The 19044-nt window shown below is 35.4% G+C and overlaps 1 protein-coding gene across 1 annotated transcript in view; it reads left to right on the forward strand.

Annotated features, from left to right (window-relative positions):
• Positions 1–19044, forward strand: part of RELN (reelin) — a 549610-nt gene that overhangs the window by 444693 nt on the left and 85873 nt on the right. Inside the window, exons 37-41 of the mRNA XM_027838603.1 lie at positions 4927–5011; positions 6085–6267; positions 8289–8460; positions 8825–8927; positions 12788–13017. Coding sequence (XP_027694404.1) covers positions 4927–5011; positions 6085–6267; positions 8289–8460; positions 8825–8927; positions 12788–13017 — 773 coding nt within the window. The remainder of the gene's footprint in view (positions 1–4926; positions 5012–6084; positions 6268–8288; positions 8461–8824; positions 8928–12787; positions 13018–19044) is intronic.

Consider the following 19044-nt stretch of genomic DNA (forward strand, 5'->3'; position numbering starts at 1 on the left):
ACTCATAGTTTGGAAACTCCCTCCATTGATGCTGAGGAGCAACACATTTATAATTCATAGGTCTAGAGGTTATAACAAAAATTATATCTTCCATTTATATAATACTCTCAAGTTTACTGAGTTCTTTCCTCAAAATAATTATGGGAGGTAGCTAGTAACACAAATATTATCCTCATTTTACAGATTAAAAAAATGAGACTCAGGGTAATTACATGACTTGCCTGGGGTCACACAAGTAGAAAATATGCCTGTTGAGCATATGATCTGACTAATGCTACCAAGATGGAAAGGCTTTTGGTATGACCCAGCAACAGACTTTGGAAAGACATCCCCACATGAAGATTGTTTATCCCCAACAATTCATGAAGGTTGTTATTTCAGTTGTAAAAGGGTCACAGACTGAGCCAAAGAAGGAGTACCCATGTCAACATTAAAGTACAATATATAATGGTATGTAAGGAACTGGAAAGATTCAGCTGGACCAGCTTAGATGACATGTTGTGGTAGGGGGAAGCACAGTGATGAATTGGAAAGAAGGTTGATTTGGGAGTCAGAGAACTTGTGTTCACATCCTAGTTCTACCACTTACTATGTGTGTGGCTCTGGACAAGTCCCTTAACTTCTCTGGACTTCAGCTCCTTATAAAATTATGACTTCTAAGGTCCATTCTTGCTCTCAATCTATGACCCTCTAATTCTACTTTAAGTAAATACATGATATAATATATTGCACTTAAGTACAAGGAAGGTTCTTTCTCTGGCATAGTAAGTCCCTAATTTTTTACAAAATTAAGTCCTCAAAACTGCCCCATAAAATACATCCTTATAAAGCAAATCATAGTGTTCAGTGTGATAACTGGCAATTGTGTTACCAATGACAGCATCATATTAATTAGACATAATTAAATATGTTATAAAAGCCAAGATATAATAGCTACCAAAATGTAAACTCTAACCTGATGCCTTATCATGGTATGGAGGTAACTGTTGGTTCCTGAAGACTATGGCCAGTGAACATAAGTTGTTATAGGTTCTAACAGCCCAATAATAGGCTATGTCTTCTACCTGAGGAACAGCCTCGCTAAGTATAGAGAGACTCATCACCAGAAAGTTGGCTACTAGTTGGTTGATTAACTTGGGGCCAGGACAACTCTGGATACAGACAAAAATAGAAAACAGCCTTTAGTCTTATGTGATCTTCTTTTAATTCTTCAGTGACAGTACAGGAGAGGTAGATAAGGGGGACAGATCTATAAACATTAACTTAACTGTTGTTACCTAATATGAAATCTGTGTCTATTTAAAAAAAAGTGGGTGTACTGTAAGAATAATTGAACCACCTCTACACTGACATTCTCACTACAAATTAAACCAAAAAGATATAAAGAAGCTGTAAACGGAAAGTCAGGTTCTCCTTAAAGCAGTGAATAAAGGAGTTGGCAGAATTAGTTTTAACATGTACCCCAAGATAGTAATAAATGTCATTTCATGGCACATGTCAGCTCACCCTGCAGTACTCAAAAGGAACAAAAGCAAAGAAATCACAATGAGGTTCATTTCAGCTTATGCACTAGCTGAGAAGCAGAGAAATTCTATGAAGAACTTAACACAATCCTCCAAATTAAGTCAAGATCTACCCTGATCCTCTGTGACTTCTAAACAAAGGAGGGCAAAAGGCAAAAACAAAAACTTCGAAAGTTTTTTAAAAAACACTTAGGTTTGAATGACTCAGGATCAAGAAATGAAAGAGGTCATTATCTTGTGGATTACTCAGAATCTATAAACCTCTACCTTAGAAATACTTTCTTTAAAGAGACGGATGTGGTAAAAGCCTGATGTCCAAAATACATAGGGAATTGATATAAATCTATGTGACTAAGGGTCATTTCACTCTCTCAACAGAGAAGTGGTCAAAGATATGAATAGCTTTCAAGAGAAAAAATTCTGTTATCTACAACCACGTGAAAAAATGTTTTCTATTACTAATAACAAAATAAATCCAAACTAAAACAATTTTGAGGCACCTCACATTGACAAAAATGGTAAAAAAAAAATTGAAAAAAAGACAATGTTATTATGCTTCAAAGAATATTGAATAGGAAGAATTCAGAGAAACTTGAGAAGACTCATATAAACTGATGCAGAGAAAAGAAAGGAAAAACAAAAGAACAATACATAATTACTACAATAATGGGAAGGAAAGTAATAATAAAAGGCAACCCAATTTAAGTCAAACACAATGGACAGTGACTCCAAGTAACAAAAGTTAAAACATATTCTTATATTGTGTTATTAAATAATAAGCTACAAAAATGGCAAGTTACATATACCTTCAGTCACCATCACCATAGTAGACTGTTTTGCTTAACTTTAAAAAAAAACAAAGTATTATGGAGTTAGATATTTATTGGAAAGTGATTGATATGTCAAAGTAAATTATATTTTTTGAATACCAGAGTCAGAATACTCTAGGTACAGTGAGTACTGAACAACATCACATGTAAAAATGAAACTGTATCCTGACTGAAAATAGTTACTATTGTGAGTCATTTTAAAATCAGTCTGTGAAGAGTTAAATCAATGAATCAGAAATCTTTTATTTAGCACCTACTATTTGTTAGGCACTGTGCTTAGGTGCTACGGTTACAGAAACCAAAAATGCCACTTTTAGGGAGCTTGTTAATGTTGTACATTTGTTTTAGTTGTGTCCAACTCTTCACAACCCGATTGTGGGTTTTTTTGTCAAAGATACTGGAGTGGTTTGCCATTTCCTTCTCCAGCTCATTTTATAGTTGAGGAAACTGAGGCAAACAGGGTTAAATGACTTGCACAGCTACTGCCTGAGATTAGATTTGAATTCAGGAAGATGAGTCTTCCTGACTCTAGGGTTAGCACTCTATCCATTGTGTCACCCACCAGCCCTTAAGGTGTCTACAATCTGTCATTAACTTGTGATAGCAAAGATGAAAATCAAAACCAAATTAGAAGGATAAAGTTAAGAAGATGTTGCATGTGATTAAAGCAGCTCCAAGGCCGGAAACCACTTAGGACATGAGTTTTGGAAGAAAGTTCCTGTGCATTCCCTTAGAGGGAAGAGTAATGAAAGATAATGAACAATGCTGCCTCATGAAATAACAAGAAACATGCAAAAAACCTGGCATGACACTCAGCTAAGCTAGATCATTCTGAGAGTCTTGGTGGATGAAACTGGAAGAGAGACAAGTAACCGTGAAGAGCGCCATGGGACTTTCTCGTTTGCTAGTATTTGTATCTCCAGCACATAGCATTGTGCCTGGCACATAGTAAGCACTTAATAAACGTTTAATTTGTCTAGAGAAGATAAGAAGGAAACAAACTTTTATTAAGTGCAAATTATTTGCCAGACACTTTGTGAATATTATCTCATTTGATCCTCATAACAACCCCGGGGGCAGCTAAGTGGTGCAGTGGATATAGCTCTGGCCTTGGAGTCAGGAGGACTTGAGATCAAATTCGGCCTCAGACACTTGACACTTACTAGCTATGTGACTCTGGGCAAGTCACTTAAGCCCAATTGCCTTACCAAAAAATAAAAACAAACAAACAAACAACAACAACCACCCCACAAGGTAGGTGCTTTTATTACCGCAGCTTTATAGTTGAGAAATTTAGGCAGAGACTAAGTTAACTTGACCAGGGTCGCACAGCTATTAAGTGTTGGAGGTCAGATTTGAACTGAGATCTTCCTGACTCCACATCCAGCCCTCTATCCACTGCTATATTGTCCATTTCTCTCATAAAACCCAAGGCTACATATTCTTAAAGAAGTGATATGCCATGCCTCCCACTAAGATTACCAGTTTGCAAATATGTTAGCAGAAAGTATTCATTTAATAGCTAGCAGAAACATACTCAAATATTTCTTTAGCCTAAACCACTAAATAGCCTCTTAGTGCAAAAGTTGTGGCTAGAAAACTGTAGATTAGAAAGAATAAAGAATTTTGACTCTTATATAAGGATTATATAATTATGTAACTCCCATCATAAGGAGTTTGTATAGCAGGATACAGTTTTGTCAGTTGTCACAACTATCCCATGGACCTGAGAAGATATCAACCTCTAGGACTGTCAGGCCCAGGTAACCAAAAATAGTAAATTAGCTGAAAAATTACTAGAGCTAATTTAATCTCTTTCTGGTAGTCCAAAACTTCCCTGCATGAATTACTGAAGCCCAGGCATAAGAATTTAACCTTAATTATGCCTTATTTAACTTGAAGAAGTAGGGGTTTATTCAGTCAGCCAGAATGTATGCCGCAGGGGTTGTCTGAATGAGCCAAAGCATAGTACTAAGCTTGTAGGAATTCTTGGAACCCTGGGAAAAAAAAGTTACCCATTAGCTTCAGGCATCCAGCAGAGGTCCTTGGCACATTCCCCTTCTCCTAGCATGTTACTCCTTTCCTATCTAGCTGTGTTCAAAAGCGTTTATGCTTAAATATTCCTGCAGTTAATAATAGTAGCTCAGATTTTAGATAGTGCCTTAAGGTTTGCAAAGCACTTCATATATATCATTAATTCACTTAATGCTCATAACAGCCCTTTGAGGTGGGTACTATTATTAGCTCTATGTTAAAGATATTTAAGGCTATCATTTTTGCATTGCTTTTTGAAATTCATAGCAATTAGGTGATTTTTCATTGAGACAACAGATTTATTTTGAGTAAAAGGAAATTTTAGCCATTATGAGAAGAGTTTTGTGGGCCCCCAAAAAAGTCCCACTTATCAAGATAAAATGATTGAAATAAATATTTATGGAATTTATAATTCACTGCATATCTGGGGATTCTTGATCTTTTCAGGACCTTCTTAGTATACCTTTAAGTAAACCAACTTGCAGGAAAGTAATATAGAAAGTGACAAGGTTATTTATCCTACATGTTTCTGTTTTCAGGAAGGACTAAGGATGCTCATTTCCAGAGACCTAGATTGTTCTAAGAGCTTATATGTCCAATTTTCACTTAGATTTATTGCAAAAGGTAAGCTATATAGCTGGAACCATGTCTTTATATCCTCCCCTAAAAAACTGCCCATTGAACAGTTCCTACCCCCAGTAAGAATAAAGGATTTGCAGCAAATAACAACATGTTTAAGGTGAAGATTTGACATTAATTTCTAAGTATTCACAAATGTTAATTGATTATTTTAATATTAATTTTAGATGTCAATTTAGTTACCAATTGCACTTAGCATGTAATATGTTCCTCCTCTACCAAATGTGGATCAGATGTAGTTTTTTTTCCAAGAATGATCTTATTAACTATAATGATAATTCTAGCTCTACTGCAGCTAATTCTGCCATCATTTCCGTATGCTTTTCCATTGACACTTTTTATTTTGAAGAATTTGTAACTTTACTTTAAAATGTATCTTGGACAGTCATTCTTAAGCTATTTTGAACAAATTCTTTACTAATTTTTCCAAAAGTCTTCCTTATTACATTCTGATTTTTCATGTTAATGAATTAGGCCTTGTGAAATATTATACTACCTTTTTCATTTAACCTACTCATTCATAGCTCCATGAGGATAGGGATCAGACTTCATCTAAACTTTGTATCTCCCCAGTGCCTTCCACAGTACTCTATGTCCAGCACATGAAGGAGCTGAACTAGACCTCTAAAGTTTCTTCTAGCTCTAAATTATATGAGCTATGGGAATAACTTTCTGTATCGCAGGATTTGGGTAAATGTTGTGCAAATGGTTGCTGTTTTTCCAATGAGCCAAAAGACTTTGGGTTTTTTGTCTGTTTGTTTGTCTGTTTTTGCTTAAGTAAGCTTTTGTGTGTGGTTATTGTGTGTTTTTGGTCATGTACCTACTTGCTCTTTGAGTACTCTCTGGCCTGTAATTTAGGATACCTGATTCATAAATAGAAGCTTACCTACCAAGAATTTGAAGGATTGTCTTAGCTTTGAAGAGTGTGTGTGTGTGTGTGTATGTGTTGCCGGAGTAGGGGGGAGATTTCCTGCATTGGGGCAAAAAAAAAATTAGCTTAGTCTATGCCTCTTCTCCTCTTCTGTGACATATTAATGCATGTGTTCTCTTCATTCTAGGTACCCCAGAGAGATCTCACTCCATTTTATTACAGTACTCCATCAGTGGGGGCATCATTTGGCACTTAATGGATGAGTTTTACTTCACTCAAACAACCAATGTCCTCTTTATCAATGTCCCTCTGCCATACACCGCACAAACCAATGCCACACGTTTCCGGCTCTGGCAACCCTACAATAATGGTAAAATATACACCTCTTTTCCTATGATCATGAACTGACTGAGACACATTTGTTTTTGTTAAGATGAGGATGCAAGCTTCAAACTAAATGAGGGTGTTTTATGCACAGATCATTAACTCTTTAGTATGGTTGAGGTGATTTGGATTTTCAAATATAATACCTTGTCACTATTCTAATTCATTGTTTCAAAAGCTTTGGTTTCCCTTCATGAGATGAATATGGCTATGATAAATGCCAAGGAAGAACATAGAGACATGTTCCAAAATATGGACTTCACTTGCACTAAAATGCTACTTCTTAGCCCTGTTCACTTATATCATTTTTTGCTGAAATAGTTATGTACACACACACACACACATATATGAGTATTTTTTCAAAGTGTAGAGTTTTATTCAAAACATGGAACAATATTGTAGGCACATAGTTGGATGGAATATGAAGTACTGAGACTAAGTGTTGCAGTTCCCTATTTTACATCACATCCTATTTAGCATTCTTATGTTTCTTCAGTGAGATATCACTGAAAAAAATACAGTTTAAAGCAGGTTTGAAATGGTGGTTTAAGATGCTCCTGCAAAGTGATGGTATTTTCCTGCTTTGCTTCTATTGTCCATTTTATAAAGCATTTCACTTTTTTCATTGCCTTCAAATTACAAAAACACAATTTTATGACACAGGCTTCTGGAAAGGTAAATAGTCCAGAATGGCAAACAAAGTATTGGAGTATTATCTATAAAATGGAATCTCTTCATGTGACTTTTATAACGAATGAATCTAGAAGAATTAAAACAAGCATTTAAAAAAATTACACTGCAGATAGAAGAAGGTCTAGGATACTTAGCCTTTTTTGAGTCATGGACCCCCTTGGCAATTTGGTGAAGTCTATGGATCAGTTGTCAGAATAACGTCTTTGAATGGATACAAGGCACAGGATTATAAAGGGAACCAAGAAAGCTGAAATACTTTCTGATAACTAAATTCAAAGACCCCATGATCTAGAACAGGGGTGTCAAACTGAAATAGGAAAGAAGGCCACTAATCTGTACATAAGGATCCCGGGGGCCACATATTGACTAAGTTTTAAAATGTGATATTGTCTATGTCTTATTGTATTTTTATTTATTTTGTTAAAGATTTCCCAATTACATTTATCTGGTTGGGTGGCACTGGGAAGTGGGCTGCATGCAGCCTTCAGGTTGAATGTTTGACACCTCTGATCTAGAGTATTAAATCTATTGGAATAAGCAAAGAGTTCATGAAAGATTTATTAAGGATATTCTTTATAGCTGGCTTGACATGCTTGACAAGAATAGCACAGGATGAGAGAGTATGGATGGATTGTAATTTGCAGTAGTGACGGGAATGCCCACATTCATAAGATCAAGGATCCATCAGGAATTTCACACACTTAAACAGTTCTGCCAAAGAATCCAAGATTATAACAAGTATTAGGGAAAGAAGAATTTCATGTAACATGAAGGAATTTTCTTCTGTGTAATTTTTATACTAATCTAATTAAAGACATTATTTCCACATGCCAGTAAACTATTAGCCCAGTTGGTTAAAACATAATGTTGATGAGCCTAATCATTGGTGACTCTACTGGTTATCTCATTTCATTTCCCTATGATCATAAACTACATTCCTAAATTTATCTAGTAATTTTGCAAAAGTAGGCATTGATCACTCTGGGGACAAGAAAATGCAGATAGCTCAAAATCATGTCTTTCTGTAGTTGGTGTGTCAATAACATCATTTTCTTAAATGAAAGACACATTTTTTTCAAAACATGTTTTCCATCACAGGAATTCTGAAATTTGTGAGTCTTTTTTGTGCTATGTCAACTTAAGATGGTTATGAGATTCTTAACATATTTTGCTCATAATCACTGTAAATAAACTGTCATGCATTTTATGCTTTTTTTTTTATTCTGGGAGCATATTTTAACTTACTGAATTTTTTCCAAGAGGCAAAACTCAATTTTCACTTTTGAAATTTTTCTTCATCTGAAAATCATTTAGGCAAGAAAGAAGAAATTTGGATTGTTGATGACTTTATTATTGATGGGAATAATATAAACAATCCTGTAATCCTCCTGGATACGTTTGACTTTGGACCCAAAGAAGATAATTGGTTTTTCTATCCCGGTGGTAACATTGGCCTTTATTGCCCATATTCTTCAAAGGGGGCACCGTAAGTATTTATTTTAAAGAGCTGGAAATTCTAAAAATCACTTGTCCATATAAATTGATTTTCCCCCTCTCCTTTTTTTTTTTAATTTAGTCCAACCTCTAATCTCATGAATATAGGGAACTGTGATTGTGGAAACTCTCCTTGCTGTTGCAAATCAGGAACTCATTGGTAATTTATGGTCTTAGAAACTTGCCTGGGGCCCTGAATAGTTAAATGACTTACTCATAATCACACTACTAATATATGTCAGAGGCAAGATTGGAGCCTATGTGTCCATGACTTCAACTATGCCACATCACCTCTTATAGAAATTGTTCTTCTGTTGTAAATATATGAATACCATGTTGTTTTTCTTTCATGATAGTGAGGAAGATTCAGCTATGGTATTTGTTTCAAATGAAGTTGGTGAGCACTCCATTACAACTCGGGATCTGAATGTGAATGAGAATACAATTATCCAATTTGAGGTATTCTACTTTCTTTCATTGTAATTTGAGAGGGTGCTTCTAGAAAAAAAAAGAAAAAGTCACAAATAATTTAATATGACTAAAAAAATTTGTGCAAGGATGTCTCAGGTGTTTGGAGATTTATTTTGTTTTTGTTTTTTTTTACCCATAATCTGTTTTTCTAAAATGCAGAACCATTGTCATATTAAGGTTAATTTCTAAAATTTAAATCCTGGCATTGTGAAATGTTTCCCTACCTACCATAGAGAGAAGTTGATAGAAGAAATAACTGGAGATATTATAGAAATTCCATGGAAAATTTTATTATAATACCACCTTATTACTCTTTGTAGTTAGAATATAGAACAGGGATAAGGAACTTGCAAGCCTTGAGGCCACATGTGATCTTCTAGGTCTTTGAGTGCAACCTTTTGACTGAGTCCAGGTTTTTCAGAACAAATTCTTTTATTAAAGGGATTTGTTCTGTGAAGTTTGGATGCAGTCAAAGGGCCGTGCTTGAGGACCTAGAGGGCCAGATGTGGCCTTGAGACTACAAGTTCCCCACCCCTGGTCTAGAACAACTTACTGTAACTACAACTTATACAGTATTAGAAAATGTATATAATATTAATATTTGAAGCCTTTAGTTTTCCAAGCAAAATGAGTCTGCATTTAATTTCATAGTTTTTCTGATATTTTCACCCAGTATATTTCATTAACATTCATGCATTTTTCCATTTTTCAGGAAAGCAAATTAATACTTTTAGAAAAACAGAGTTTTTTACAAAAAAAAAAAAATCTGGTTTTGTCTTTGTCTCATTATACTGTCATTCATTATTAGCAACATAAAGCATATATGGTCCATAGCAAAGGAAGGTTGACTTAAAATATATCCTAATCATGGAAATGTGGTTTTCATTGATGCCTGTTTTAAACTAATTAATTTCTGTAAACCATAATAAAATTTTAGATTTCATTGAAGACTTTAAGGAGCAGATAATTAATTTGGTTATTCACCTGTGGGGAAACTAGACTGCAATCTTAAAAAAAAAAAAAAGACTAACTGCTATGGTCTTTCTGTTTATAACGTGCTCATAAAAGAATAAAGATTAGTTCCTTTTAAAAGTTCTGCCACACTAGGTGACCCCAACCTGGAAGCAAGGCCTTGAGATGGATTATAAAAATGTAAATATCTCCTTGATCAGAAGCATCTAGGGAAAAAAATCTAGCTAACATGTGAATCAAATTTTGGCCCTGACTGGGAAAGGAATCAGCTCAGAAAAAGTGTAGCATATATAGTTTAAATTTTAGTTAATGTCAATTGAAACCAGTCACATAAAACAGAAAGACATCCTCTTCTCCTGAGTTACCTGTCCTGAAAGAAGGCAACTCAAGACAGATGATTCCACTGATTTGGGGCTATATTTACCATAAAATCATAGAACATTAGAGCTGAAACATATGTTACAGATGAAGAAACTGAGACCAAAGAGCTAAAAGGATTTTCCCAAGGCCACATATATATGTAACATAGTCCCTGAGGCATGTATGATTCTTTGTGACCCTGTTTAGGATTTTCTTGGCAGAGATACCAGAGTAGTTTGTCATTTCCTTCTCCAGCTTATTTTACAGATGAGGAAACCAAGGCAAACAAAGTTAAGTGACTTACCCAGGGTCACAAAACTAATAAATGTCTGAGGCCTCATTTGAACTCAGGTTCTCCTGATTCCAGGCCCAATATTCTATCTACTGCACCACCTAGCTGCCCTACACCACCCAAATAAGAACGGAAAGAACAACTAATCAGTTGTAGGCTAAATAGAGTAGTAAGAATTTCACTCTACTAGTGTTCTAAATCTGGAGGAAGAGAAGTACCTCAAATGAGATAATGAGTGATGCCCTCTTGTATTACCATTGGGGAAACATTGAAATAGAACAGAATAGAGGCTCAGTAAAAAGAAAAAATGATTCAGCAGTGCTAGATTTAATTAAATAGAATGGGTGCAAGTGATCCTAAAGAAAGTACCACGTTATACTAGGCATTCTGTTTCTTCTTAAATTTTGAGTATTTTTTATATCTCAATATCTTATAATTAGTGAGTTCATTCATCTATCTGTTCATGCATCTCATTGTGAACAGACTGCAATATATAAACAATGAGGAACTCTGAATAAAAAAAGAAATTTTTAATAAAGTATCTTTTACTTAGAACACAATCTGAATCATGTGTTCATCTTAAATACGAGTTATGCACAATGAAGAGATATTTCTGCCTGGTTTCATACTCAGACAAAGTAATGGCTCAGTTTGGTAGCATTTATTACAAATTATAGATGGTAGGCTCATGAATGAATGAAAAAACATTTATTTTGTACTATAGGCCAATCACTGAAATACAAGTACAAAATGAGACAGATCCTGCACTCAGGGAACTTCTATTCTAATAGGGAGAAATAACACAGATAGGGAAATGATAGCCAGGAAAATATACTTTGGTTTTGGAAGTCGCTGTTTTGGGGAGTAGAGCCACACCCTTTGCAGTAACATTGGCAGTATTGATTTGATTATGATTCCAAGGCAAGAGAGGTCTGGTGGAAAGAGGGAGGGCAAGGCAGATGGCAAGAAGATGCCAGGGAAGGATGTAAAGTATTACTGGAGCCTTAAAAACAAATCAAACTTCTAGGGGTCATTTCTAGCCCAATTAACCCCATTTTAGTGATAAGAATCATTCTAGCATTTATAAGAAAATGTGGAAAAACTCTAAAATCCATAAAAAGATTAAATAAAGTATACATTATGTAAGTTTATTTATCTTTAGAGCTTTCTTCTGCTTCAGTTAGCTCAGATCACTATTCTTATTTCTTTATAGATATACGTGTACTATCATATACTCTTCCCCCCACCCCAGACTCCCTCTGTTTTCTTTTAGTTTTATCTTCCCTCTTTTTTTCTGGTCTTGTATTCAACAGATCTTTAATTCTGAAAAAAAAAAGTTCAATAAAGGATGGACCCTACACACACACACACACACACACACACACACACACCCCTCTGTATCTAACAGACTGGAAACTGCCACCAAATTGAATGGTAGTTATTCAGGGTATGTAACCCAGGCAATAATATCTCTAATATTGCTAAATGAGATTTAGAATAAATAGAGAATTCAAACTTTGTTTCTATCAAAACAAATTCTGCAGCAATTGCAAACATAGGAATTAATTCATTATCTATGAGATGTTCTAAAAGGGATGCAAGCCCTGAGGACATAGTGTATTTAAAAAATCAAAGACTAGAATATGCCCCTACCTCATAAAATCACAGAATGTCAGAACTAGAAATGACCTCACTGATCACCTGGGCCAAGCTCATAATTTTATAAATAAGGAAAGGACAGTGAAGAGCAATGCAGTGACTTGTGCAAGGTAACAGAGACAGTTTGTGACAAAGCTTGGATAAGAACCCAGGTCTCCTAGCTTTTGGCTCAGGCCTCTTCTCACTGTACCAAGCTATTTCCCTAAGGAGTCAGAAAAGCTCATTGTCAGAGTAAGGGGAATGGATCACAATGTTCATCTGTGTTTACTTGGGTCACAGTCCAGCTTGTAATGAAGACCAAAAGCAAAACATTGAACTCTGTTCCATATTCTCTGCTTTTCCTATGGGAGAAGGAAGGAAGTGACTTTTTCATGAAGCACTGAGGTGCTTTATGAGAGATTGTTGTATAAAGGTAGTGTACTATATTATTTATAAACAGAATTTTGTATTCCTAAATTATTCAAGAAGACATTTTCCAGGCAAATGGGCTCTCTGGGAAATAGTAAAGTGGTGAATCATCTCAACGCTTGCCACTCTATGGTAATTTGTATTTTTCCTCCCCAAGATTAACGTTGGCTGCTCAACTGATAGCTCATCTGCTGATCCAGTAAGGCTGGAATTTTCAAGGGATTTTGGGGCCACATGGCACCTGCTGCTTCCACTGTGTTATAGTAGTAGCAGCCACATCAGCTCTTTATGCTCCACTGAACATCACCCAAGCAGTACCTATTATGCTGGTACAACTCAGGGCTGGAGAAGGGAGGTCATTCACTTTGGGAAGCTGCACCTCTGTGGGTAAGTAAGGTTCTCACTGCTCCTTCCAAGTCTTTTCAAAATTATCTTTCTTGAAACTTCCATTCTTGAAGTTATTTTGGCTTTTTTTTGCCTTGTAAAGGGAACAGAATCCTACCTTTTATTTCTTACTGAATTCTCATTTAAATCAGATAAAATATTTATATCTCAAAACAATAGGAAGCTGTGCTGACATACTTCTGTGACAGACAGTTGCTAAAAAGGTATGTGTATGAATCGCTACATTGCAATATTCATTTCCTGGGTTGGAATATGTGACTTGGACAATTTGCATCTAAGAAGAGTCTAATTTACCCTGAAATGTAATGACAACATGCACGCATGCACACACACGCACACACACACACACACACACATAAACATACATCACATACATCTACTTAATAAATTCATTGGAAGGTTCTCCTATTTCTGCAATTCAAATCTCTCCATCTTACTTCTGAAGACACAGAATTATAGGATCATAGATTTTTTGAGCTAAAGGTACTGTAACGAAAATCCCAACTCCCTCATTTTACAGATAAGGAAACTGAGACTCAAAGAGAGGTAATGTGATTCAACTACTATCACATAGTGTCAAGAGCAGGAACTGAAAAATCAGTCTTCAAATTCTATATCCAGAGCCCCTGAATCCTAATTCTTAGAAGAAAGTTCTAGCACTTTTCCACAGGCATTTCTGTTCTCTCTGCACTTCTCCCACATCTACTCTAATTTTTTTTAATGAAAGGTCATTTGAGTGGAAATGGTACCAGCTCACATTAATATGATGTTTTGCAGTTTACAAAGTAGTTTACTCACACCAACCCTAATGAGATAGATAGTGAAAGTATTATTATCCCCATTTTGCTGATGAAGAAATGTAAAAATAAAATTAAAAACTATAGGTTAAAAAAAATAGAACTAATGGAGTACAATAAAGGAAGGGAAAAGAAGTCAGCAAGGTACACCAGCCTCTCTCTCTTTGATGACATTTTCATGTGTCTTCCTTTGCCTTTTTTATGATAAAGATCAATAGTTTTAAAAAAAAGAAAGTAATTTGTAAATATAAAATATAGCACCTGCCCCCACCCCCTCCATGCTAAACAGACTTAAAGATACCTAATGGCTTCTCTGGCTTTCAGGGTGGTCCTCAGAGAACTACAAGCTAGCTTTGTGGGGAAGTGTCTTAAATCTCTTCAGTTTGCTAACCCAAAGGGTTAGTTCTTTGATAGTTCAGATTCTTTCAGACAGCCATCAAATACCAACAGCACCCAAATAGCCAGAGAATCTCTTGGACATCTTAAAAATCTGTCTTTTGACTGTTTTTTTTTAACCATTTATTTTGGATACCTTCAGGTCTTTTGTCAGAATTATTCTAAGAAAATTCTTTTTAACTGCTTTCATACTCATGATCTAGACAAGTCATTCTCAGGGGCCCTAGTTAGTAAAACTGCAAAGGAGCAAAACTGTGGTGATTAGACTCTTCCCAAACCCCTCCACCATCATACCTTGTTATCATGATCCACACAAATGAATGTACCTCTCCTCATCTCCACCTCCTGGTTTCCTTGGTTTCCTCCAAGTCCCAGCTAAAATCCCACCTTCTACCAGGAGCCTTTCCAGATTCCCCAATGCTGATATCTTTCCTCTGTTGATTACCCAATTTATCCTGTGTATTTTGTTTGTACACAATTGTTTATGTTGTTTGCATGTTGTCCCTCCCATTAGACTGGGAGTTCCTTGAACATGGAGTACCATGTTTTTTGCCTTTCTTTGTATCCTTAGTGCTTAACATAGTGTCTGGTACATAGCAGATTAACAAATGTTCATTGACTTGACTTGATACAAATGTGTACATATACATCCCAATTACACTAGTTTTAAGATAGTTGGTGCTTATATATCATAAATAATGGAATTTTATAGCAGGAATGGACCTAGAAACTGAGACCCAGACATCAGCTATTGAAGGGAAGTGTCCCAGAATATCAGCAGCATGTTATAATGGAAAGAGCCTGGATTTGATGTCAAAAGATCAGGAGTAAAATTCTACCTCTTCTATTTACAACCTGAGTGTGACCTTGGGCAAGTCCAGGCCTGTGTCCTCATCTGTAAAATGAGAATATTGAATTAAATGCTCTCTCAGGTCTCTTCAGACTCTAAATGTATGATTTATGATCCTTTGATGATCTCTGAAAATGCTTTTGTCCTTATGCAATGTTCAGCACTGAGAAGTTCCACGCTTTCTAATTGTCCTTGAATTTCCCCTAATAGACTACCTAAGAATTATAAAGTTATTAAATCTAAGGATGAATCTAGAGGTTAGTAGTAATTCCCACAAAAAGTTCAGTTTAGGGGCAGGTAGGTGGCACAGTAGAAAGAGAACGGGCCCTGAAGTCAGGAGGACCTGAGTTCAAATCCGGCCTTAGACCAAACATTTGACACTTACTAGCTGTGTGACCCTCGGCAAGTTATTTAACCCCAATTGCCTTAAAAAAAAAAAAAAGTTTAGTTTAGCATTCCTAGATTGTGTTGGTGACAAATATGGCTTGCTTTTTGGCCGGTCTCCACACAGGAAGTAATCCCATCTGCAATGTATGAAATAAGGTTACAAAGGTTTAGCTTTCTGAATGAAACTACCCATGCAGCTTTGGAGTCTGACTCAATTTACTAATTAGTAATTTCCCCTCAGTCTATGCCTTTTGCTTCAGGAGTACCAATATTATCTGTGAGCGTAAACAAAAGAAATATAGGTATCTACAGTTCTAACCACTCTTGCTTAATGATAAATTACAGTATAATCTTTCATCCAATTAAAAAATACAATTTTTTTAAAAACACAAATTTATAATAGTCATACTGCTATCCTTAGACTGTCATTTATATTTCAACCCTTGCTATGAAAAGAAAATAAATTTGACAGGATACATACCCACTTCTCACATGGTATCCAACCTAAGTTGTAAGCTGTCTTCCAATACTTCTGAAAGAACAGCACTGTTTGGACCTTATTTAAAGACTAGGATTGCCAATACACTCCAAAATAGATATGCTGGTAAACGTCTTAACAACTGTCTCTCTTTTTTAAAAAAAAAAGTACAAACAACACACTTTTAAGTTTAATTTGCATTACTTGAGTCTAGAGTAAGCATCAACAAAAAAAAATTAAGCAAGCCATGATTTGTGTAAATGCTCACACTGAAAATTTAACACTGAGAACTAAATACAGATCCCTGCTGCAAACCCACAGTTGCCCCTAAGTGACTTCTTGTTTAGCCCATAGCCAATTCAGGATATGAATGTATAATGCATCCCAACTGGTTCATGTGACAGGTGTTTTAAAGTCAGATTTTTTAATCCCTTCAATATATCTAATTGGACACAATCCTTAATTATAGATAAACATGAATATATTAAATATTATAAATTACAGGAATGACCATTGGGTCTGACTTCCACAGACGGTCAGACTAGGCTTAGACTACAAATATTTGTTTTCTTTTCAGGTTTATTCACATCATTTTTGTACTTGTGTATTGTTTCCTATGTTCTGCTTCTTTTTAAAACTTCCCAAGTTCTTTTTTTTAAACTTTATGCAGTTTCATAATGAGTCAGCAAAAAAAATCTGTTTAATGAAGTCAGTGCTGTGTGCTTGAATTTTTAAAACTATGCTTTAAATAACAGGTTCTTTTGAATACCACTGATGTGGGAGAATAGATGTTGACACTCACTAAGGAGCATGGCAGCAAGAATTTTTAAATGAGATTTCAGCAGAAGGAAACCACAATGAAACTAGACCTTTCAGTCCATTTATCATGGTACTTGCAGTTTCTGTGTCAAGACAGGTGAAACAATAATAAATATCCAACCAAGGTAGCTCATTTGTATTCATCACATTTGAATACATAAAAAGCTCAAAAAATTCAATGTAGGCTTTTGTTCAAAGGAGAACTCCAAGCATTTCCCTCAGCTCAGCAGTCTGAAAGTTCAAAAGGAAAGAAGTGTTCCTTGCCAAGAGTAAATTGTGATATATATTTGAAAGTAAAGTTTAATTTCAAATTGGGAATTTTTTTCTCAGGAGGAGGGGATAGCTGCAGATAGTAATAATCTTGACTTAAATAAATGATAATGGGGTTTAAATTATATGTGAGAACTTTACTTCAATCGTTTTAATAGCTACTGAGCTTAAAGAGCCTAGCAAATTTTCCACCTTAAAGTCTTGACTTTTGATATCAGCTTTTCCTACCTGAAATTTAGCAAATATTATATAAGAACTAAAAGCAAGTAAATGAGCAGGTTCACAGTATATAGAAAGAACAGCAATAATAATAAATACTCGTGTAGTGTTTGAATTGCAAAATACATTACATACATATTCTCCTTTGACCATGTGCCATCAATTTTCATGGCTAGGATTCCTATCCTGATTCTTACCCACCCAGTAGCCAGTCCATTTTAAACTGTGCCATGAAAATAAATGCAAAGAAGCATTTTATTCCTATTCTGCTTCTCAAGAAAGCATAATTAATCTCAAGGAATGTCAGTATTATTCTCAAACATGAAGAACAATAAATAAAAATATGAGATCCATTTACTGAGCCAGGGGAAAAGCATCTTTGTTTAATGTGGACATTTAAAAAAAAAAACCAGGGCAGATGGTTAATAAAAAAAAAAGTTTCCATGCTAGAAGAAAGGATGGAGAATAATGACCTACTATTATTAAGTATTTTGACTAGGAAAGAAGAAGTCTAAGAAATGACTTTAGGAGTCAGACTTTGATCTAGGGGAGATGCATAGAATATCCTAGGTTCTTTCCCGTTGTTTTGTGGAACATTCCATAAAACTGACTATTAGTAGGCAAAGTGAAATTGGTGACATTAAACCATAAGTAGATCATCAGTAATAGAATTTTAGGGACAGAAAGGACATTAGAGATCATCTAGTGCAATCCCGTTATTTCATAAATGAGAAAACTTAGCCAGCACAGTTTTTCAGGATTTGAGAATAGAATGTTTCAGCATCCATTCCGTGATGAAAACAGGGAGAAATCACTGGATTTCACTGTTTAAAAACCTTATGTTTTGTTTGCTTGTGTTTTTTCCTACAAAATGAGTATGAGTTCTTTAAAATAGAGCCATCCATATCTAAAACAGAGCACTTAGGTGGCACAGTGAGTAGTCCTCTGAGTCTGGAGTCAGGAAGACCTGAGTTTAAATCTGACTTCAGACACTTATTAGCTTGTGACCCTAGGCAAGTCACTTAACCCTGTTTGCCTCTATTCCTCATCTGTAAAATCAGTTAGAGAAGGAAATGGCAAATCATTCCAGTATCTTTGCCAAGAAAAATCCTAAATGGAGTCATGAAGTCTTGCAAGCCTTTTAAATCTTTTGATAAGAAGGCTAGTCATTTACAAATTTCTAGATACCTAAAGTTTCTATTTGCAAAAAAAAAAAGCAAGCTTTAAACTAGAAACTGGCCAACAGGGAAGCAATATATTCATTGGGAAAAGATTATCATGAAGTTTTGGGTAGACTGGCCGCTTGGGCTACTGTATGATTTTTCTTTGCCTTTATACTGGACCAGGAAAAGAAAGAGAAAGTTGGAAAGAAAGCAGGGCATGCTCATGCTCTTCCTTCTCCTGGTAAGGTCTGCCTATTCCAACTCTGCTTTGTCCAATTTTTAAGCAGTTTGTTAGCCTACTGGATAGAGGAAACAGGAAGTCCTATGTTCAAATCCCACCTCAGATACTTATTAGTTATGTGACCCTAGACAAATTACTTATCCTTTCTTGGCCTCAGTTTCCTTGTCTGTAAAATGGGGATAAAAATAGCGCCTTCTCAGGGTGCTCAAATAACCTTCTGTGTTATCTCAAATATGTAACATATAGAAAATGCTTTGCAAACCTTAAAGTGCTATATAAATGCTAACTATTATTATTAGCCATCCTTCAAGGCCCAGATCAAATAACATTTTCCCATAAAACCATCACTGATCTGAAAATTACCCCTCTGTCCTTTAAAGCAACACAAT

Source organism: Vombatus ursinus, unplaced genomic scaffold (assembly GCF_900497805.2).
Source record: "Vombatus ursinus unplaced genomic scaffold, bare-nosed wombat genome assembly UNPS02014830.1, whole genome shotgun sequence".
Lineage (NCBI taxonomy): Eukaryota > Metazoa > Chordata > Mammalia > Diprotodontia > Vombatidae > Vombatus > Vombatus ursinus.